The 22,113-nt window shown below is 47.0% G+C and overlaps 6 protein-coding genes across 6 annotated transcripts; 3 read left to right on the top strand and 3 right to left on the bottom strand.

Moving 5' to 3' along the window:
* Positions 1 to 1,151: 1,151 nt before the first annotated feature.
* On the top strand, positions 1,152 to 2,973 carry PHATRDRAFT_44582 (predicted protein). Its single transcript, XM_002178576.1, has one exon. The coding sequence runs from the start codon at positions 1,376 to 1,378 to the stop codon at positions 2,879 to 2,881; it is 1,506 nt and encodes a 501-aa protein (XP_002178612.1). The 5' UTR covers positions 1,152 to 1,375; the 3' UTR covers positions 2,882 to 2,973.
* Positions 2,974 to 3,179: 206 nt separating this feature from the next.
* PHATRDRAFT_19094 (predicted protein) lies at positions 3,180 to 10,223 on the bottom strand (the record flags this gene model as incomplete). Its single annotated transcript, XM_002178297.1, has 2 exons — positions 9,644 to 10,223; positions 3,180 to 3,540 (listed from the first exon to the last, which is right to left on the bottom strand). Coding segments are annotated over exons 1-2 (678 nt in total), but the record flags the coding sequence as incomplete, so codon positions are not given.
* Positions 10,224 to 12,896: 2,673 nt separating this feature from the next.
* PHATRDRAFT_44578 (predicted protein) lies at positions 12,897 to 14,153 on the top strand. Its single transcript, XM_002178575.1, has one exon. The coding sequence runs from the start codon at positions 12,942 to 12,944 to the stop codon at positions 14,130 to 14,132; it is 1,191 nt and encodes a 396-aa protein (XP_002178611.1). The 5' UTR covers positions 12,897 to 12,941; the 3' UTR covers positions 14,133 to 14,153.
* Positions 14,154 to 14,309: 156 nt separating this feature from the next.
* Positions 14,310 to 16,080, bottom strand: PHATRDRAFT_44577 (predicted protein). Its single transcript, XM_002178296.1, has one exon. The coding sequence runs from the start codon at positions 15,786 to 15,788 to the stop codon at positions 14,493 to 14,495; it is 1,296 nt and encodes a 431-aa protein (XP_002178332.1). The 5' UTR covers positions 15,789 to 16,080; the 3' UTR covers positions 14,310 to 14,492.
* Positions 16,081 to 17,301: 1,221 nt separating this feature from the next.
* PHATRDRAFT_44576 (predicted protein) lies at positions 17,302 to 20,642 on the top strand. Its single transcript, XM_002178574.1, has one exon. The coding sequence runs from the start codon at positions 17,404 to 17,406 to the stop codon at positions 20,578 to 20,580; it is 3,177 nt and encodes a 1,058-aa protein (XP_002178610.1). The 5' UTR covers positions 17,302 to 17,403; the 3' UTR covers positions 20,581 to 20,642.
* A 297-nt stretch (positions 20,643 to 20,939) lies between these two features.
* On the bottom strand, positions 20,940 to 21,948 carry COPIepsilon (predicted protein; the record flags this gene model as incomplete). Its single annotated transcript, XM_002178295.1, has 2 exons — positions 21,710 to 21,948; positions 20,940 to 21,619 (listed from the first exon to the last, which is right to left on the bottom strand). Exons 1-2 carry the CDS (start codon positions 21,903 to 21,905, stop codon positions 20,940 to 20,942), a joined length of 876 nt encoding a protein of 291 aa, XP_002178331.1. The 5' UTR covers positions 21,906 to 21,948.
* Positions 21,949 to 22,113: the final 165 nt, after the last annotated feature.

The raw sequence follows: 22,113 nt of genomic DNA, 5'->3' as shown, positions 1-22,113 counted from the left end.
GACTATTAGTTTCAAATGCGATGACTGTTGCTAAGCGTAGTCTTTGAGATTCCAATTGGTCTGGGACAACGTTAGAGGAGGTATTGGCGATCTGAACTAGCTCCAATGCTTGGCGATCGAACACTTTGTGGGATCCGCAAACACTGGAAAGTTGTCGTGGACCAACTGGTTACCAAATATCAGGAAACAGTCAATCTACTATCATAAGAGACAAAAGTGGCTTGGACAGAGCCAAAAGTAATCATCTTGCATTAACAGTCAGTGTGCCGGAACTGTATTTATTTCAGTTCAGTCGAAGGTCTCTTGTAGCGGAATCCGGATTTTCAGATCGTGCACAGAAGTGTACAAAATTCAATGTCAAATCCTCATATTCTCTCTTCATAGTGAAAGAGCGTGCCTATGAACACAAATGATCATGTCAATTTGAACACAAGGTGTATAACAGGGGATATAACTAATTTGCGCGCTCATCGTCAGGCACCCATTTTCAGGGAGCATGAAACGCGATTGATCGTGCATATTGCCCAGACTATAGAGCTCTAGAGAATGACGTGGAATGAAGCGAAAAACCGTATTCTGCAGCTTTGAACGGCATAGAATTATGCCCGAGTCGGGGAACACATATATTCAAATCAGACCGCCGGGTATTTAGAATTCGAAAGTCCATCGTATCGTATATAAACTTGTTTGGAGAGGCCCATCACTGTATATACAAAAGGTAATGAGATGTACTTGTATGCCATGAACAGCATGTACACGCGAAGACAACAGAGCGAATCTTAGGTTTTCAGCTCTTTCCTACTGGGAATACAGATAGAGCTTCTGATATTCGAGGCATCCATCCGTGAGATCAAGGTAGCAGAACAACATTCGGCTATAATGTTGGATTCACCTATGCCAGCTTATTTATTTTAAGTCCGCAAAATTCAACTCAATTATCGAACCGATTCGCTAGTGCGAAGCCACAATCCGAGCGAAATGACAATTTTGTCGGACTTTCTTAAATCTTAACAAAATGAGATGGGTTCAGCCTGTCCGTTCCGTTCCCGAATAAAATGTTTAGCGCAGATAGCAGCCTGTTGGGGAATATTGGAATGTACAATCGATTCGTTTTTACTGGACCGTTGGCGGGTATCCACAAATTTTGTATACCAGACGTTTCTATACTTGTGGGTAGGGCCAACTGTACATGCTGGCCTCTCCATATATCTCAACTTCTTGAGGCTACTTTCCAAAGCCGGCCCACCGTGGCTAGTGAAACAATTCAGAATTTTTCGAACCGAAAGGACAGATCTCATACTTTCGACCTTCAGACTTTTCAATACGGTACCCTGCCGTCGACACCCACTTTTATTGTTCTGATCCATCTGGCATCATGAATTTGACGGAATGTGATGAAAGGGGGGCAGACTGTAAGGATAGACGGGCCTCGGATGCGTCAAAATCTTCTCTTGGAGCAGTATCAATGGACGATGAAAATCCGTTAATGACTCTTGTAGATGCTGCCGCTTCAATACTAGGAACCAAAGTAGCCCGACGAGAAGTATCTGTTCCAGGCTCTCCTTTGGGGCCGCAAATTAATGTTTGTAGTGATGCAAAGGCAAGCGGTTTAACTGTAAAAGAAAGCCCCAACGTCATTCCCGGAACAAAGGAGGATTTGTTTGGCAGTTCGTCAATAAAGCTGACATTCGCAGAACAGCTCTTTGATATTTTGCAGAACGAAGAAAACCATGATGTTCTCCAATGGATGCCTGATGGATGCTCTTTTATAATCGTGAACCATAAGAAGTTTATTCTCGACAAAATGCCTAAGTTGTTCAACATTCGCAACATGTCATCGTTTGTGAGAAAATTGGGACGGTGGGGGTTCAGCCGCGTTCATGAGAAAGCGACGAGAAATTCCGATATTTTTAGACACCCCTTTTTTGTCAGGGAAATGCGCGAGGAGTGTCGGAAGAAGGTTAAATGTATCGGCCGGATTCCGTCCTCTTCAAATTCAAAGCCTTCGGTTGGTCAGGTGAACGGTGTTCCCTACAAGCAACATTTATATTCTGTTCTACACGATAGGCATTTAGATGATGTCTGCCCACGGTATGGAGACAGATCCGATGTGCCTCGTTCCACGTCTCAACCTATGTCGAATCTAAGCGAAGGGTCACGTTCGTCCTTGTACCGTGACGATCTGTTGCCATCACAAGGAGTCCATCTTACCCAAAGTTCCCCAAATAGAGTGACTTTTCTTGACGAGCATCTGCATCGTGTACTTCCAGAGCTACCCTTTTCCAACAAATCTTTGTTGCCTTCCGGATTACCGGCAAACCTTCCTTTGTTCAACAAATCCAAGAACTCTGATCTTCAGTACCGAGGCAAGGAAGGTGTGTTCGTAAAGGCATCAGCTACCTCTGAGACCTCTGCAGCGGCCCTGTTCTCACAGTATGAGAAACAGCTTCAAGAACACCAAATCAAACGATCCTCCTTAGCGAGCCAGCTCTCGCAGCAATCAGCTTACGAAGAAGCGAGGTGGTTGTCTGAGCTTGATCATCAGCTTGCTGAACAGCAAGTTGCTCTAGAGCAGCGGAGAGTGGCTTTGGAACAACAAAGAATAATAAAGCAACGGCAGGTCCTAATGGAGCAAAGACAAGCAATGGAAAAGCGCTTTGGTGGCCAGGTTTTCGATCCGAGATACTCTCAAGCCACGAAAGGTACAGGGTCACTACAGGAGGAGTCTAGAGGGAACGACAACCTGACATCATCAATAGCTGACAATCTTCAACGTGGCAGAGATGGGGTTTGTTTTACACCGAACATGAGTAGAAAGGAAGCCATCCGCGCTCTTCTTTGGGAAGAGCGCGAACTAGGGTTCACTGGAGGTCGAAGATGAAAGGCCTTTAGTCAGACCCGAATTCATAGAGTTTGTTTATACTTGAATGTAATACAGCTACCAGTAAAAGGTAATTTAACTAAGAGGGGCGCACTTGACTATGTATGGTAGCTTTTCGTTCCCAAGAGCTACTTCATGAGGGAGCTATTTTCGATGCCAATCTCCATAACGGACTATCTTCTTCCCAGTATCCGGCATATCGGATAGTACCATTTTTTCTTGTCTCAACGCCATAACCGGTCGCATGCCCTTGCCGCCATTCTCCTTGATAGCAACGACCGTCGTTCCACCTACATTCTCCGACACCGTGATACCTTCCATTTTTCCATTCGCCGCTGTAGGTAGATCCATTCAAGAACGAGTAAACACCTTTGCCATGTCTCTGCCCCGCAGAGAATTTCCCGACGTACGAAGACCCATCTGGCCACAAGTATGTTCCAGATCCTTCGCGCCGATCACGATAAAATTCTCCATCGTAAACTCGCCCATCTGCCCATGCATAACGACCAAATCCATGGCGCTGGTCCATATCAAAATCACCGACGTAGATATCTCCGTTTTTGAAAGTGACTCGTCCTGCTCCCTGCCACCTACCATACTTCCATTCGCCAATGTAGGTTCGGCCGTCCACGTATTGCATGGTACCGTATCCATGTGGCCTCCCTCTTATCAGTATACCTGAAAAGGTTCCTCTAGCTCCGTACGGATCCAGCACAGTCTTGATCTTGGCCGCTTCTACTTGCATTTTCGACGTTGCAGGAGACAAAGGAGCAAGACTTTTGTATAATGCTGCATGATTCCGGTTAGCATTTGAGGCGACTCGCGATGCTACATTCGAAACTTTCTGCTTGCGTGTTTCTGGTGATGTAGACCTTCTGCGCCGCTCTAAGGGATCAAGATCTCGCGAAAAACTGCTCTTCAAAACCTCTGTTATCGACAATGAAGGCTTTGCACTTTGCGAGAGTGAACGTGACATGGAGGGTTTTGCTGTCGGCTTTCTCGATAAAGGTAGCGCCGAACCGAACCGTCTCGAACATAAATTGGACGCGTGCAGGCAGCTTGATGAGAAAGCCGCTCCACTTGAGCGTCTCTCGATTTCGTTTCTTTGTGACTTCCTCGTACTGACAATTGCGATCGCCTGAGCCCCTCTCAAGTTCTGCGTTTCTCGGGTAAGGGCCCCTTCTTTATTTTCCCAAAGGTGATTCTCCGGAGAAGGACTCTTTTGCGGCCTTGTGAATGAGGTGCCTTTTTGCGCACTCCGTTTTGCAACTACAATTCCCCGTATCTTTGGCAACGACGATCCCTCAACTTGTTTGCAAGCCGCGTCGGGTCCACGTGCACTACCATTGGATGTTACTGCCTCAGTTTCATCAGCAGATTTAAGGTGGGTTTGTTCCTTTTCAGTCTCCGGTCGATGGTGGGATATTTCAAGCTCTTGTGCATCAAAAAGTATACGTGATTGCCTTGACGATGCCGCGGAAGAGACCACTGATATGGACTTCCCTTTCATTTGTGGATCTCGTTCCATGATTTGCAGCCTAAGCCTGTTCTTTTCGAGCACTTCAGGTACCAAATAGGAATCCGATTTGGGTGTGCAAGGAAGTCGCTTTACTTCGCTGCCATCGACCTCGTCGCCAGAGTCGTCGGGAAAGAAATTGCGTCTCCGTGGCTTTGGATATAACACGGCCAGTGACTCCGGACGAATATTGCTGTGATGTGATTCTCTCGCTGGAGTAGCTTTACCGGTAGACTCATTGAGGTAATCTTTGGCCTCCGAATGCATGGTCGGCGACTCCGGGGGGATACCAATCTGATGTGAATCTTTAGCTGATACTGCTCTGTCGATAGACTTGTCGAGGCAATCTCGGGCCTCCCACTGCGTGGTCGCCGACTCCGGGTGAACATTATAGTGGTGTGAATCTCTAGCTGGTACTGCTCTGTCGATAGACTCATCAAGGCAATCCCGGGCCTCCGGCTGCATGGTCTTTGATTCCGGGTGAATACTGATTTGGTCGGATGCTCCCGCTGGCAGTATCCTGTCGATATGCGCGACGGGCCGATTTCGGGCCCATGACAACATAGTCGACGTCTCCGGAAGAATACTGCTTTTATCTGATGCTCTCGCTGGCACAGCTCTGACGATGTGCTCGACGTGGCAATCTCCGGCCTCTGACAAGAGTAAAATATCACTTTCATCGCTACTATCGGACTCCTCTTGGTTTTCGTATAAGGATTGTCCCACAGCTTCGCTCGCATCTCGTGTTGGAACACCAATAGCAAAAGATGCGATAGCTTCGTCGCAACGAAATCCGGTGGCGCATTCCTCCAAAACAGCGGTACTCCCAGGAAGTACAGCACTTTTGGTCCTAGAGAGGTGAGTGCATGTTTGGCGAGACAAGTTTCCCCTTCTCTCGGTGGTTGCACTCGTAGACAACCGGAGCATTCGGTCCGAGAACGATATGGGAGATCGGGTTATTGCCTTGTCTGATCTTTGTCGCATAAGAGATGCTCGTGACGTTTGAGATCCAGCCGATGCGCGGTCCGAATCTTGCGACACCGTGGCCTGTAGCGTTGCGCCCGAACCCGGTGAGCTACGGTCGCTCGACAACCCCGTGTCTTTCCATCGCTCGCCCGCTGGATCACAGTGTTTACTAGCCTTGGACGAAAATATGGCATAGACAGTTCCGACGGCGTCCTTGGCGGTCAAGGCCATCATATCGAATGTGCTCCACGAAGCAACCGCGGATGAGGACGCGGTGCCGGCCGCTCCCGACGAAAGCGCCATGACGCCAGAATCCTGAGCGACCAACTCTTGTCTAGATAGCTGGCTGTAGAACAGCTATCACAGTGTAAAAGTTCAACCAGGCGTGAGGGCATGTAGACATATACACTCTTTACTATGCGTAATGGTATTGCAAAATGGCAGCGAAACAAGGGGTTTCAATAGGTTCAGCAGTAGACCTTTCCGGAAAAGCGAATTAGCGAGATCCATCTAATATAGGGCATATGTACTTGCTAGGCAAGCGCAAATGTTTGAAATTTGTCATAAAGGGGTCATAACAAAAAAAGCGAGGGTCGCATAGTGTTCCAACGAGGCATCACTATTAGATGTTCAACAGAGGACAGCTACTCGTGAACCAAAATAGCAATGAGATTTACATAAGACGAATCCCGACTTTCTTTGCAGAGGCGATTCGTTTGTCTCACACCACACATAGGATACGGCGACTATTTGCTACTGGCATCACAAGTCAAAATCGCTCGTCTCAACGGCAGATAGTGTCGATTCCCCGAGTGTAGCGTTGTTGACTGCCCGTCGCATTTGCCTTGCTCCTTCCATGAGCATATTCCGCCGATAAAACCTATTGATGTAAAGGACACTATTTCTTCGACTTCTTTATAGCCAGAGACGGTCGACGAAATTGGTCGACAGAAGTCAGAAGGTCTTCTGGATGGGAAAGACTCCGCGTTTCACCGTGCTTGTCATAATTATCATTCTTGATCACTGTCTGTACCCTCCAGCTAGTGAGCTTTAAGTGCCTTGCCAAAACGCTCCGTATCTGGGTCAGAGCGTAAGTTGAAAGTCGCCTTCCGAAATCCATTTCGGCAAAGACTTTTTTAATGGAAAAAATACACAGCAACTATTATCAACGGGCCCAAGAAGTAAAGAACAGAGAGGCAGCCAACGTAGAAGATCGACGCTCCGCCTCGTCTCCAGTGTCGCATATGGCAATCGACGCACTTCCAGAAGAAGGCCGTTTTGCCCTAGACATAGAAGATCAAACACCTCTAACGAAAAACTCTGCTACACTTTCAACGTTTTGGGATCGAGTGTCGACAGCTTCTACGAAAGCTATTCTACTTTGTACATTGTCGGTGCAAACCGCGGGTTATGTTTTACTGGGAAAATACACAAGGAGTTCGCTCCCACCTGATCAGCTCTATGACATTGCGCACCTCGTTTTGATGGCGGAGCTGGTGAAATTTGTTGTATCTTGCTTCGTGGAACACGTTGTAACGGAAGGCAATTTGGTGGAATCGTTGAGAATATATATTTGGAATCGACCCCTAGATGCACTAAAGCCGGCCATTCCAGCGCTTTTATACGTTTTGCAAAATTGGCTGAGCTACACCGCTTTGACTCATCTTTCGGCTCCCATTTATCTCGCAATGAGTCAAGGAAAGCTAGCCGCTACGGTTTTTGTTAGTGGTATCCTTCTGCAACGATCGTACAAGCCGCAGCAATGGTTTTGTGTAATCGCGCTCTCTTTCGGAGTTGCGTTGATTCTGAACGAAGAATCCACGGACTCTAGCGAGACAACAATACTTGGAGTTCTCGCGGTGGTCGGAGCCTGCTTCTGTTCTGCTTTTGCCGGCGTTTATTTCGAAGGAGTTATGAAACAAAGCGAAGGGAGTCTTTGGTTGCGCAACATTCAATTATCGTTTTACGGCGTTGTAACTACAGCAATACAAAGTAGCAGGATCGCAAAACCTTTCGCCCACGGCTTCACTGGCGCGGTGTGGATGCTGGTAATGATGCACGCCGTTGGTGGGCTGCTTGTGGCGGCCGTCCTGAAGTACGCGGACAACGTACTTAAGGGTCTCGCGCTGGGTGTATCCGTCGTAATGACCAGTGTTCTTGCGAGTGTCATCTTCCAGGTACGTCTGACCAACAGCTTCTTAGTTGGTGCGTCCATCATTCTACTTTCCGTTTATTCTTTCGAGAATCCGATTGCGCCTTGCTGGCGCTCGCGTGCAACCCGAAGTATTTCTAAATGACCGTTTGCAGCTAAACAATGTTCGAACCACATCAAGCTAGATCAACAACGATAGAGGTATTCGTTGGCATATTCTTTGCTTCACACAAACAGCTCACAAAGAAACCTCTTTTAACGCACAATATGAGCACACATCTCTCTTTAGCGAGGTGCCCGACACATTCGCTGCTCGATTTTTAAGCTATCACAACGTGAAGCTACAGAGACATGGCTGTTTATAACCCAAAAGAGTTTTATGGCTGTACCTTATTGATTTCCTGCCATGGACGTGACGGGCTCGCAGCCGCAAGTATAAGTAAACACATGAAAACAACAAGCTCATCTTGGCGGAATCGATATTTGAGGACCAGTCAAGCCACTCGGGTACACAAGTATGCATTCCAAAATACGGCAACTATGCTGGAGGCCACAACGCGAAGCGTTTCCGGGATGTAGCGAAATATAATCCAATTGCATAGTGGCCACACGTAGTATTGAGCAAGAAGAACTGATGAAAGCTCAGCTTGACATTTCAGTTTGGCGCCTAAAAGATCTGGAACTAAAAGGCCAATGTGAGTGTGTGAGTCAAGTTTTGTCATCGAGAGCGCATTTCATAGACAGTTATGCATACCTCTGTATGCCAAAATAGCTTCAACGATTTCGTAAACAAAGAAATAGGTTGGAAAAAAGAGCGCCACACCAACTGTCTGGTCTACAACAACCTGCGCTACCGTCTGTAGTTTCGATGGGGCATTGAAACGCGATTTCATCCAGCGTCCGATTCTGAATTAAAGTGAAGCAACAGGTACGGATGTGAGAACGAGATCCCGCTTCGTCGAGTCTTCGATACAGAGATTACTGCACAATGCATCAACTGACCTCCAAAGCTGCTCGTACCAAATGTGAATGTAGGGACCAACGAACACCAATCCTGATACGAAAAATGCATTGAACCGGAACCACGATATATCACATGGGATGCCTGCAATTCGAGATTCAATCCATTGTGACAGGAGGTCACCTATGGCTGAAATGATGGCAGCCGAAATGGATTTGGTCAGAAAAGGCCGGTGGTCACTGCAGAAGACATACTTTCTATAGCAACGTGTGAGAAAAGGGGTCATTTTTGGAGAGCCGTTACTCTGGTTGCCACAAAGGGCCATCCCACTCGTTTTCCATCTGTCATTCGCTGCTTTCGTGCAATCGGCATTCGTCCTAGTGAAATGCTGACTTGTTCTCCTCAGTGACAACGAGAATGACTGCGATAGGCAATGGGCAACTACAAGGGAGAAGACCAAATGGTTTTGTGTACGCATCTTCGTCGTGTCGATCACTAGAACCTGCTTTCATGCAGCTGGGTTAGCGCTGTTGCATGATAATGTGCTGATGGACGAAGAAGGCATACGCCATTTGTTATCATTTCAAGCGTATCCCCTCGGGATCCTGCACTGTCTACTACTAGCTGGATTCGTGTATGTAAAATCATTTTCCGTGAGTACCAGATAACATCGTAGGGAATTTTGAACGAAATTTAAAATGAGCTAACTGCCGAACTGTTAACATACCGCGTAACGAGGATACAAAAGGGAGGGGGGAGGGGGGTTTCTTCGTCCTTCCAACCCATCAGGTCACACACATTCTAGAGTTCTTTCGTTTTCAAAGTTGCAGCCAGACTTCTCAACATGCCAGTTTTTCGTCTTCACTTTCATACAATTGGGTATCTTGCATGCTTTAGAGTCAATTGGAGCACTACAAAGCTGTTCTATCTTACAGTTAAACACAATCAATGTGCTCGGCAGGTTGACCGCTCGCCCATATGCCTCGTCGCTTTGAGCCGTCGGCCATGATCTCTGTCCCGAAACCGTGTGCCACCGAGTTCTTGAACTCCCCTTTGTACGTTCCTCCATTGGCTAGCTTTAGCTCCCCTGACCCGCTGTAACGCCCTTGCTTCCATTCGCCGTCATAGAACCCCCCCTTAAACTCGTACCTACCAAGGCCTTCAAACATTCCATCATGAAATTCTCCTTCGTACATGTTTCCATTGTGAAACGAGAATTTTCCCGATCCATGACGTTTGTCTTCAAAAAAGTCTCCAACATACAGATCACCGTTGTCCCATCGATAGGCTCCTTTCCCGTGGCGGGCATCGAGGAGAAACTCTCCTTCGTATTTGTCGCCGTTCGGGTTCATTAGGGTACCTTTGCCGTGCCACTGGCCCATCACCCAAGCACCCGAGTAAACGCGGCCAGATTCATATTTCATTGTTCCAGTACCATACGGCAAGTTTTCCAGTGCATGAATGCTCCCAGAGTATTTTCCCATGTCACCATATTTGTCGTGGCAATCTACGCTGGACACAGAGAAGCAATATTTCTCGGGTCTGTCAATGCCATTGTTTATGGCTATATCATTCGTTTGAAAAGGTCGTGCTGAGGTTGCCTTTAACGCTTGAACGCTACTCTTGTCGAGACTTTCGGCGGTAAAGGAATCTTCAAGTTCATCCTCTTCATCGTCTTCGGTGGGACCGAGTAGATCCAAAGTAGGCAAAAGTTGTCCAGCTTTTGGAGGACTATGTATCGGAACCTTTTTTTCACTAGAGAGAGATTTCTTTTGGTTCGAAAGGTCAGATTTAGGCGAGGGTGATACATGAGTAAACTCTGAGGACAGAAGCCCGACAGAAGCGATTCCTTGTTGGGGTAGTAGCGTCTTGCCACTTCCATTCGACTGGTTTATACTGCGCATCGAAGGCAGCTTCAAAGCATCCAACTGGACAGAATCTAAAGTCAGTTTCTGCCGCGCGGGACGATCGTCGTGGCGGGCTGGAGGTGGAGACTTCGGGATATCCAAAAGCCCGCCCCTGAAACTTCGAAAGAGTTTGGTTGGATCCGCAGCAAGAGACAGGTCGTCGTCGTTCCAGTAGCTGGACGCCCGCTCTTGATGTGGTGCTGAGATACACGATCCGGTACCATCACCATCGCAAATCGGGGTCATGTTTTCGATATTGCGAATCGACGCATACTGCTTCATTCCCATCATGAGACTGGCTTCAGCGTCTTCGTCCTCCACAAAGGAATGCTTATTGAGTCGTTTTAGTTGATCCATTTGGCGTTGAAGGCGGTTGTTTTGGTACTTTAGAGGGCTCGTGTTTCCTATTCCCTTTTGTGGAGAAAGAGATGACTTACTTCCTACAGACAAAGGTGACATACTACCAGCAGACATGTGACTTCTGCTCGTTCTGCCCTGATTTCCATTGTCGTATTCCATCCTGTCATTTTCGACAGCAGTAGATGCCGCCACGAAGCTGTCATTATCGACGGACGTGTTGTCAACTGAACCAAGCCGAGAAATAGTGGATCCAGATTCTATTTCTCGTTCTTTCTGTGTCGCCATCGTTTTGATGATTTTAAGATCTTGCTGGATCGTACGGCGCAGAGCGCGAACAGTTTGCGTTTGCTCTACAACGGTCATTTCAGAATCATTCAACCTTTCTTCTAAACGCTGGATCTGAAGTTGAAGTGAAAGGACCTCTTTTTCTTTCTGCCTAAGAATCCAGTTCTGGACCTGGCTAAAACGCTTCATGATTGAATCAAGCGTTTGAGCTTGCTTGGACTGGTACAGCAGTACACTTTGCATGCTGGCCTGATGAGCCTTCCTTCGCTCGTCATCATCAGCCCAGCGGCAATCCTGCTTGTTTGACGACTCGTCGTCGTCTGGAACTGAAGCAATGGTTTGTAGCTGTTTCACTACAGAGGCAAAATTCTTTCTCTGCTGGATACCTACCGACTTTTCCTCCGTGAAACAAATGCGGCAACTCATTACCTTGTTATGCGCCATCGACAGAACTGGGCAGTTTGGATGACGCAGGCAGTTGCCTGATGGAGTAACTCCTAACGCCTCTTGAAGGATCGGCGCAGCGCCCGATACAGTTTCGTCGTCGAAGTCTGACATATCGGTACACCTAACTTTTCGCAACAATCAATTCCGGGTGGTAATTCTCACGTCCTTGGTAGGCAAGGTAGTATAAAGCGAAGGATTCAAATGAAACTGTCAAACTTGTGTCCTGCCTACACTTGTAAGCGATCCACTTTGTTGCAAATTGCCAAATGCCAACCTGTGGTGTATTCACTCGGCCGGAGTTCGTCAATACGTGACGCGCTGTGCCCGCCTCGCTGTGTCCTTGGAGGCATTTCGTGAGACCGAAAGTTGATCACTGCGCTTATAGAGTTTTCGGACTCTATTTTCGAAATGACTTCTCACAGTCAATGGTCTTGCTCACTCTTACCGCAATATAAGTAAGACAGATTTGAAACCCACTGCAACTCACGAATAGGAGACCCTTTTGCGATTTGCGGTCATTTCTAATCAGAATCGCATTTCCTACGAATCGTGTTTTGCTCTTCGTTTTTCCACTTGGTCCGTCATGCGATCTATGTCTGGAGTGCGATAAGGTGGTAAACCAGCCTTAAGTCGAACTGTTTCCTCCCTTTCTGTTGGCCAAAATGCTTTACTGTTATCGTAAGAAGCGTTGGCTGATACTGATTTTCGATGCTAGACGTATTTGCGGCACTTTCAAATCCTTGACCGTGAGTTCAAAAGCTGATTCTTTCTACTCTTCCATTTCTGCCAATTATGTTTTTCACGCAAATAAAACATTTGGGATGCCGAACAGAAACTACATTGGGTACTATACTACTACATCCAAAGGTGCGACCATAATTTCTCGGTTCGCTGTTGCTTGGTGTTCCTTGGAAGACGCTACCATATACTCTTAACATGTAACTACCCGATTCGGCCCTATCAAACTAGTACTGTCGTTGACTGAATAAATGAAAACGCCCAAATTCTGACTAGGTCAAAGGCATCTGCACGTAGACCGAGCTTACATTGTCTCTTTTCGCGGGGCTTATGCTGATCCACACTATAACAAATGGAGCGGAATTAGCTATCCGGTACTGGCGTAACCAAAGGGAGATTCATCCGTCATTCATGAGGGAAATCTTGGCGGGACTTTTTCATACACGGCAAAAGCTCGTGTGACTCATAATTTTTCAATATCTAGTTGCAACGGAAAGACAATAAGTCGTAGCGAGTCGGCTCGCCCAAATCCAGACTTTTTTTGGGTACGAAATTTAGGTGTGTTAAACGTAAATGGTCATATGCGTTGTTTCGGGTTTCGGGACCCCAACCTACGACCCGAGAACTCCGCGAGCCTGAATCTTCCTTCGAAGACCGAATAGAGTCGTCCTCACTGCGGTGTGCGTGTGTGTATACATGGCCGTTGGGTTTGCCAGAACTCATCCTTCATGAATGTATCATTTTTCAGGATGGCGGCTACCATGGTATTTGATTGCACAGCAAGGACTGCACGCAGTCGGCCGCTGGTGTGGGCCTTGTTAGTGATTGGGTTGGCGTCCTATTCACTTCTTCGTGAAACCTCCCATGTCTCGTTCAAGGACGAATCCGCTGTGGTAATCAAAACGACGCCTCCCGTGGAGGAGTCGACAACTTTGCCGTCGGTAGATTTGATAAAAACCGTCGAATCGCCTTCGCTCTCAACAGACGCGATAAGCACTGCCGAAATGCCTTTGATTGTGTGGCTGATGAGCTACCCTAACTCCGGTACTTCCTACACAATGACCATGGTGGAACGAGCGAGTAACTTGAGTACCGCCAGCAACTACGGTGCCGAAGTCACCGATCCTGCGGATGTTTCCCTGCCTCTACACAGCTCACATCCGGAAGGCCCTTACTGGGAAGGATTGTCGGGCAAGCTTGGGGCCATTCGCCATCTTCCTGACCGATTCGTTCTCACCAAAACTCATTGTGGCGGACGTTGTGTGAATTGTGGCGCTGAAGAGTACGTTGTATCGACTGAGCAATTCTTGGACGACTGCTCCAGGACGTCGGCGCTCATGGGTCCCGAAAATTCACGAGCTGTCCAAATGATGAACCCGAAACGGGTAGCTCGTATGGTGCACCTGCTGCGGAACCCCTATCAAAATATTGTTGCCCGCTTTCATTTGGAACGAAGGCATTTTGTACTCAGGGACCCCAAACTGGCAATCACCTTTCCGAATAATGCTACTGGATTTGCAGCTTGGTGCCGAAAACTTGACAGACTCTACGCCGACGAAGAATCGATTTTGGAATCCAAGGTGAGGGATTTGATGCAGAAACTTCCCTGTCACGCGGAATTTTACAAATATGTACAGTGGCATAACAAGGCCCTAGAGATTGGACCTTTAATGAACGGAGGCGCCGAAGTACCGATGTGGACAATCCACTACGAAGACTACCAAAATAACTTCAATTCGACCGTAAAGGGGTTGATGGATTTTTTGGAGCTGTCGATCGTCAGTACACCGCGGGAATTTCGAGCGTTGCCGGATTACAGCGATCACTTTTCCGATCGCGACCGACAGCACGCGAACGCTCTCATGAAGGAAGTCGCAACTTCTAAAACCCGGCCACTGATTGAAAGATATTTGAATTAATATAACAGTTTCTTGCCAAGTAATGATTGTCTAACATTGAATAGTTTAAAAATACCATGATGTTGCTGGAATGAAGGCGGGCAAACAAATATTCTATGTGAAGCATGCTGCCTTATTACGGCTTTGTCTTACCTCTATAGCAACAGCGTACAAATCAAATTCTAGCTGCAACAAAAGGACGGGAAAATGCCTTTCTAACCGGTAACTAATGAAACATGAGATATAAAATACAGGCGTGTGATAATAAGCGAAAGGACACGCGGCTTAACAGCATACCGCATTATCTATGGTACTCAGCCTGTCTGTCCGAGTTGATGTAATTCATAGTGTAGCCATTTTGCCTTTGCCTGTGAGGAAAAATTATCCCGCACGACGTGTTCCGCCATTGTCACGGACAGTGTTGTAGTGTGAGTCACGACCTTCAAAAATCGGTGTTTTGCGTTCCCTTGGGCTACGCGTGTCCACTGGACTTGCCGCTCCCACTACCCCACAGTTCCATAGGTTCCAGGCATGAGTCCAGTCAGCTCCGTCGCTTGTACCACGAACGTGGCTGGAATCCTCAAAATTGTTGCAGGAGTGCATGCGTGGTCCAGGGTATTCCTCCCGACGCATAGTCTGTGTGTCGCGTGGATGTGATTTCAATTTTGGCGGCGCTGAATACGGGATCCCAGTCACCTGCATCTGATGTGAACAGTGCATGGCAGCCGTTCGTTGGCTAGAAATATAGTGGGGCGACGCACGTTTTCGAGGACTGATCATGGCTGATTCCTTGCTTGTGGAGAATGCATCCTTTGACGGACTTCGATGAAGATTGGTGGAATACAGAGTTTCATCTGGGAGACCATCGGCATCTCTAAGCTTTTTCGAGCCGTCTCGGACGAGATGTTTCATATCGTCGTATTGGCCAACTATGAACAGTGAGACCATGTTGACAGGATCATCAGAGTCGGGAGCTTTCCCCGTAGCCAGCGTTTCTTCCACGAGATCTTTCGCTTTGTCAATCTTGGCTGCTTGACGAGATTTCTCACTCCTTTTTTGTTTGCTTCCTCTGTTGTTTCTTGTTGCTCGCGCATTTTGAGATAAAATTGCTCCGTCACGGCCGATGGTAATACCCCTGAATATTTGTGCTGTCTTCATTGCCACAATCGTATCGTCGACCCCGGTGCTGGAATCTTCAGACGAACTGTACGTGAGCATCGGAGGAGGCTCAGAAAATGGACCCAAACATAGCTGCTGCCGCTGTGAGCTTGAGAGATTTGTGAATTCGGAATCTAAGTTTAACTTGTAACATCGCTGCCGAACGGCATTTGACGGCGGGGGAGGTGTTGCTTGGATCGGTACTGGCTCATCCCGCGCGTCGCAATTCATGGGATTGATTTTTTTGAGAAAGTTGCGCTCGTGATCCGGATCTCTCGCTTGAGGATGCTCTGTGTCTTGACGAAAGGTTTCGCTCTTTTGGGTTTGACTGTGTCCCTTATTCTGGTTTCGACGTGGGGGATACTCCGCGGTCGAAGATAATCGATCGAAATCCATGCTTTCTTTCCGGCTATCGTAACGGAGCCGATGCCGCTGTTCAGGATCATGTATATTTTCGTATCTTGAAGCGACTGAAGAAGAGCCTCTCCCCTCGGCAGGCAACGTGGAACATTGCCCCATCGCCGCCTGCAAAAAGAAAGTTAGTTGCGAAGCCGTTTTATCGATATGACTGCCCACCTGCTTTAGGCAGAGGACAATCAATTCAGAATCTGTCTTTCAAACTACTGAAAATGTCTTGAACAATATCTTCGTTTCTGGCGTTTATCCCGGAGAAAGTAAAGAAACTCAAAATGAAATTGAAGAATACGTAGAAATACAATTGTACCTCTTCAATGGCGACGATAAGAATATATGCGTCAACGACTGTCGCGAACGGAGGGCATCGACTCCCAACGCAAAAGTGAGTCTCATCGACAGGGTTGGCGGAGAAATTATAATCTTACGTGATCGGCGACTCACCAAATTGTGAGCGAAGCATTTCATGCGTTGAAATGTTGACGAATATGGCTATTTAGTGTATGGTTCCAAAGTAGAAAGGATAAATAGGAAATCCAGCGAAAGAACTGCGATACATTTCTTATTTATCCGTTGAATGGCGTTAAATCAAAATTCCCTGAGGTGCGTCGGTCGACCATATCTAAAGCTCGGCTACCAGGTTTACAGTGACACTCCAACTTCTCCAAATTCTTCACGAGACGCAAAGATTGGAAAATAGGGGGGGGGGGGGGGGGGGGGGGGTGTCTTTTGTCGCTTTCAGCCTCTTTGACTCGCAAGAAACGCACCACACGAGGAACTTGATCGCTTGATATCGTTCTGATATTGAAGAGCGAAATCGGTAATCGTGAGTGGTATCGGTTCCGGGTCGCGGCATAAGTATGGTATGCGCCGTACAAATCTATTTCTATAGGATGTGCTGCATACAAGAAATGCGATCCTGGGGTAGGTGAGAAATTTCTTGAAGCGCGAAGCGTTCTCTTAGTCAAAACGCCATTTTACGAATATCTTCGTTGGTAAATGGTTGGGTTGGTCCGGTCCAACGCGATCGGAGATAGCTCAGAACAGGAAGTGCAAGGCATCAAGAGCTTGTTAGCCAGTTGTAATTTATGATGCATATAGTTGGATTAGTCGACAAATATTGACAATCAAAGCCCGGTACGTAGGGAGACGAAATAATCTTCAAGCAGAAACAAACACCGTTAGTAGTGTGTCTGTATCTGTTTGACATCGACATCTTTAGAATATGTAAATCAGCTTGTATTGCAAATTCGAGGTTACGCCGTTTCCATTTTTTGGCAGGCTGAAAGTGGTGGTCTATTCTAGAGAATTCACTCACAGGGCCAACATTTTATGTTCGTTTCTCCGTTTTGATAGCATTGTCGAGCACATGGGGAATATTACTTACTGTTGATCTCACATATTACATAAATAAATGTATTCCTCGATAAGTTTCCTCCTGTCAGGAGTTCCAAAGGTCATTAGAAATGACTTTCGATCATGTAGCAACGACAACAACTGTATCGGCAGTGAAAGGGTCCAAGAGATTTTTCCAATTTATTTTCTCCCGGAGAGAGACAAGCAGTCAGATACACACTTCTTCGCAGCAAACGACGAACAAAATTTCTCAGTCAGGAGGTTTTGTCCCTTTTGGTGCTCTCGACACGCATCAAGGCGCATCTTGGACTAGCAAACTTTGCTCACAGAGATACAGAGATCTAGAGGATCCATGTGAAGCATCATGAATCGACTTCGGAAGCCTGGATTCTTGAAAGTTTTCGAAGTTACAGCTGAAAAGGATCATTGTCGCTTACTTGATACCGAAGACGAATCATGTCTCACTGTAAATGACGAAACTCTACGATTTCGCCCGCCAGGGCTTGGGGGAGAGTCTGGGGAAAGCGAAAAAGACAGCGTCACGTCGCATCAGCGAAGGAAAAATCGATCACAACTTCGAAAACAGACAGAACAGAATAGTCTGGGCGGGAAGATGCTAGCAAAGGAAGTGAGAAAACAAGTGCAGAGAAAGGGAGAAATGACCAGTGAAGATCGAGAAGTTCCTCGAGATGTGAATACGGATATGCATGCAGTATTGGTCCATGTTCATGAGGGCCGTGACCATGAAGCAACGCAACGTAAAGAGAAAGATCCTGAGGGAATGGAGACACGTCATAAACAGACCGCAATTCCAACATTTCTTAAACCGAAAGAGATTAGATCATTGGAGCCAACAATGACCCCACGAAATCCAAACCTGGCTCGTAGATTCTTTTCTCGACGAAATCTTAAAGAAATGAATAGCATAGAATTGGACACGGTAAAACCTGAAATGGAAGTTGCTGTAAAAGAGATCTTAGGCGACGACAACGTGACCTTTTCACAAATTGTTCTAGAAGAGGTCGTCCCTGATCTCAAACTACATACTGAAGAGCTGAAGAATTTGAACATCGAGAAATCGCCGACTAACTGTAAAACAGATTCTTTGGGCGCCTCCTCCCAGACAGACCACAGTATAATAAGAATCGCAGAGACGAGAGATATAGTGATTGAAGAAAGTGAAACATCGCGCTCTGGATCGCAAATCGGGTCTAAAAAATCATCGGACCTGTATCTTTCTAGCCTACCAGAAAAACAGTTTGACCAGCGCCACGTTGAGGAGCATTGCAAGAACGGGAATGCATCTCCAATACTGAAAAGCTCTAATAAAATTGAAGGAACTACGGAAGCGAAAGCTAAAGCAAAGTTAACATTGGCAAACATCTGGGAGAAAAGAACCAAACATGAGTCGAAGGAAGCTGTTGATCCAACTCACTCATGTCGTCGCAAAATTGCAAGAGGCACCAGTACACGGTGCGGGAACGAAGCTAGAGCAACGAGAAGATCTGACTCTGTTGTTCGGGTGTCAATGGAAGCGACGAAGACAGCTGGGGCGGTGTTGACTGTCACAAATTCCGGAAAAGGGCAACCATTGTTGCAACAAAGATTGTCAGAATCAGAACGGGACTTGATTGACAAAGCGAACGTCTTCGGAAATCTTCTTGGAACATCAGTTAGTCCCTTCTATTCTCCGTCAAACTGCTTGATCGCTTCCGACAATGATTCGAGGCTAGAAAAAGATCATGGCCATCGCTTGCTGGCGAGGCCGTGCTCTGACAATAGTATGATTCGATCTCAGAGTAGCAAAGTGGCAAAAAATGACTTATTCATTCAAAAGTCGGGTCTGAACCTTAGTTTGGAGGCGGACAAATTGTGTGTATTCAGTCCAAAAGAAGGTGCTCCTCTCCGATCATTGAAACCCAATGAAGTTGGAAGAAAGCCTACTATCGACAAAAGCCTGCGTGTCCAGGCTAAGAAAAATGTACGTAAGCGACTTTCAAAATTGTCAACTTCATGCCCCTCTTCAGCTGAGAATTTAGTCGCAGCTGGTGATACAGCTTCTTCTGAGATCTTGCCATTGGAGGGTGCTGACAGCGCTGCCGGATGTGGCTTTCACAACATCCTAGCATCTGACACAGAGCTTGACAAAATGCGCTATCGCAAAACGAAGCTAGAGCACCAGAGAGACTCCAAAAGCGTTCTACCGGAATCGACCATGGCGACTAGTATGTGTACACTACCACATGTACCCGTCTCGAGAGAACTAACTCCGTCAAAGCTACCAAAAGATTGTTTGATGCGTTCTAGCCGCCTTGCTGAACGCACAGTAGCAGAAAGCAGTGCTGTGATCTCTTGGAAAAGATCCAATACTCTGGGTTGCGACCCTTCCAGCAACAATTTTGGTGTATCAACCAATTTTAGAGCCGTACCGAAGTCTGCATCTACTCGCCGAGTGTCTCTTGGAGCCAGCTCTTCAATTCGCAGGACATCGCTAGGGGGTAGCCCTTCGTCACCACGACGACAATCGCTTGGAGTTGGATATGGCGGAGCGCATATGGCCAGGAGTCCTACGCGCGGTCGGCATAAAAGGAAAACATGTCTAAGTCTAGGCCAAAGTGTGCCTGAGACACAAGGCATGTCTATACAATTGGTGAACGCATACCGGGGTTGTGGCAACGAAGCGAGTTCCAGTCTTCCAGTGACCGTTGAGGCCACGAAGAGCAAGAATCAGCAAACCGCAAGTGTAAATTTTGCAGAGATTCCAGATATAACCGAATTGCGCGACAAATTATCCATTGACATTAAGAAGGCAAAAGAAGGCACAACTCAGCTGCATCGTAACAGAGAAACTTGTTCTGACACTGCTTTTGACAACGACTGTGGTAAAATCAAGTCAACAGACGAAGTGGAATCGAATCGCCATTGCTCGCTAGCGACAGCTATCGAGGAAGGGATGTGTAGCTTGGAACGCACTCTCTCGACAATTGAAACATATATTGCCGAAGCTGCCCCAACGGATCTAAGGCTTGATACAGTAGACGACGAATACACTGCAGTGACTACTACAGAGAACCTCGTTGGAGATAAAATGAATGATTCTGGTTCCTCTGGAGCTAGCTGTAAGCGAGGGACCCACACTTTTGGACGAAGCGAAACCGATGATGATCGCAACGACACTAGCTGTAAAGAGGTGAATTGTCCTTTGCAGAAAAAAGAATCGAACCCAGGAGGTTCTTTAAAGTTTCCGATTCTCCTGGCTGAGATTCCCTTTGTTTCTATCAACGGAGAAAGCTCCGTCTTTGATCAAGGTTACAGAGCCAAGCACGATGAAAGTGACGTTCTCGACCGAGATTTTGAAAAAGTTCGGCGCACCGAAGAATATTCGCGCCTTACTCTAGAGTTGAACGAATCTAACTTTCTACTACAAGAAGCGCGTCTTCAGGTGAAACAGCTCGAAGGGAAGACTCATTTTGTTCGCGAAAAATTGGATATACTACAGCAGAAGTATCCTGATTTGAGGGCATCGAGTCCATTAAAATGAATGTCGTGACAAGGCTCCAACCGTTTACAAATTAAATATCAGTTAAGCTAGTCTTTGGTTTTCTAAAACAGCGTCCGAGAATGGCTGCATATTCTTTTCGCTTAAAATCGCTTTCGAGAAATTGACGGACTTATGCAAAAATGTGATCGCAACCTGCTGTCGGGCATGTGAATTTCTCATTGCGGCCGACGCTGATCAAGACTCCTCTAAACCAGTCTAGTCTGCTTGGAGAACAAAAAAACGAGACTGCCTAGGAAACTGCCAATTTTAATCCCTGTCTTTGCAACATCACTTTTCAGATAGAAGCACAACGCAGTTTTTTAACTGAAAAGTCTCTATTTGAGCAAAACATTTCGCTGTTACACCTTGTATTTAATTGCTTCTCGCTCAAACGCGGCCGTGACACGCTCAAGGCCCGCACAAAAGGGATGAGCGGGAAACTCCAGTTGCATCTGACCGACGTACTGTTCCGCTGATTTATTTTGATGTGTCGTAGCACAAATCATATTGATCAGCGTGTCCGGCAAGCGAATTTCGGATTGCTCTCGCAAGCATTCCTCCAGAGCTTGCTCCGCTCCCGCGTAGTCACCTTGCTGCATCAAGGCACAAGCCATAAGGTTCGCCAAAAGAGGACTCGAACCGTACTGTTCCGTCAGCGAGTTAATCGAATGAACCGCATCAGCAGATCCTTCCGATCCCGACGCTAGATGCACGTAAACTCCTGCCAGCTGGCACAAAATCGAATCTTCATCTTTTTGTTTCAACTTCTGCAGGGATTTCTTTGCCAAATCCAAGCGATCGAGTTTCAAATAGATTTGGAGACAGACAAGCATATCCTCCATACGAGATGAGGCGTGCACAAGTTGCAAAGCTTCTTTGGTTTGCCCAGCGACCAGCAAGACCTGAGCAGCTGTCAACCCGACGCTACTGGCTTCGCCGCCAGCGGCAAGGGACTTGATCTGGTTGAGAATCGATTCTTGAGCGGCGGTATTTCCCGTCGCAGCTTCGTACTGAGCCTTTAAGGCCAACGCCTGGAGACCTGCGAAAAGATTCCAAGTAATGCCTGAGGCTACTGAATTGATGTGTGCATGTAGAAACGTCCGAAATTCTGTGTTTTGCAAAGACTTACCGGGAGTTTCGGTCGCCGTGACCCGGTCGTAGTGACCCTGAGCAATCCAGGCTCGGGCGAGAAATTCTTCGCGCTCCGCCTTGAGGTTCGGATTCATCGGACGGCGCGCGATGGATTTGGCTTCCTCCAACGCCATATGGTAGTGTCCGAGCCAGTATTGCGCTCGAAGCGTGTAGAGTTCATCCGGTTCGGTCATGGTCAATCTTTACAGTTAGTTGCAATGGTTTCGTTCACTGTTGAGATCTAATAGTGCGCATGCGCTGCTCTCGCAGTGGAATCGACAATAGGACAGCCACGCTATGCCTACAGTCATTGTTGTATTTAATATAGGTGTTCGCGCTGAAACTCGTAACCACCGTCAACACCCGGAGGTAACGGTCGCTGTTTCCTTTCAGGTCCCAAAA

The sequence above is a fragment of the Phaeodactylum tricornutum genome, chromosome 4 (genome assembly GCF_000150955.2).
Source record: "Phaeodactylum tricornutum CCAP 1055/1 chromosome 4, whole genome shotgun sequence".
Lineage (NCBI taxonomy): Eukaryota > Bacillariophyta > Bacillariophyceae > Surirellales > Neidiaceae > Phaeodactylum > Phaeodactylum tricornutum.
The sequence above is the reverse complement of the archived record's forward strand: the minus strand, read 5'-3'. Positions and strand labels throughout refer to the sequence as shown.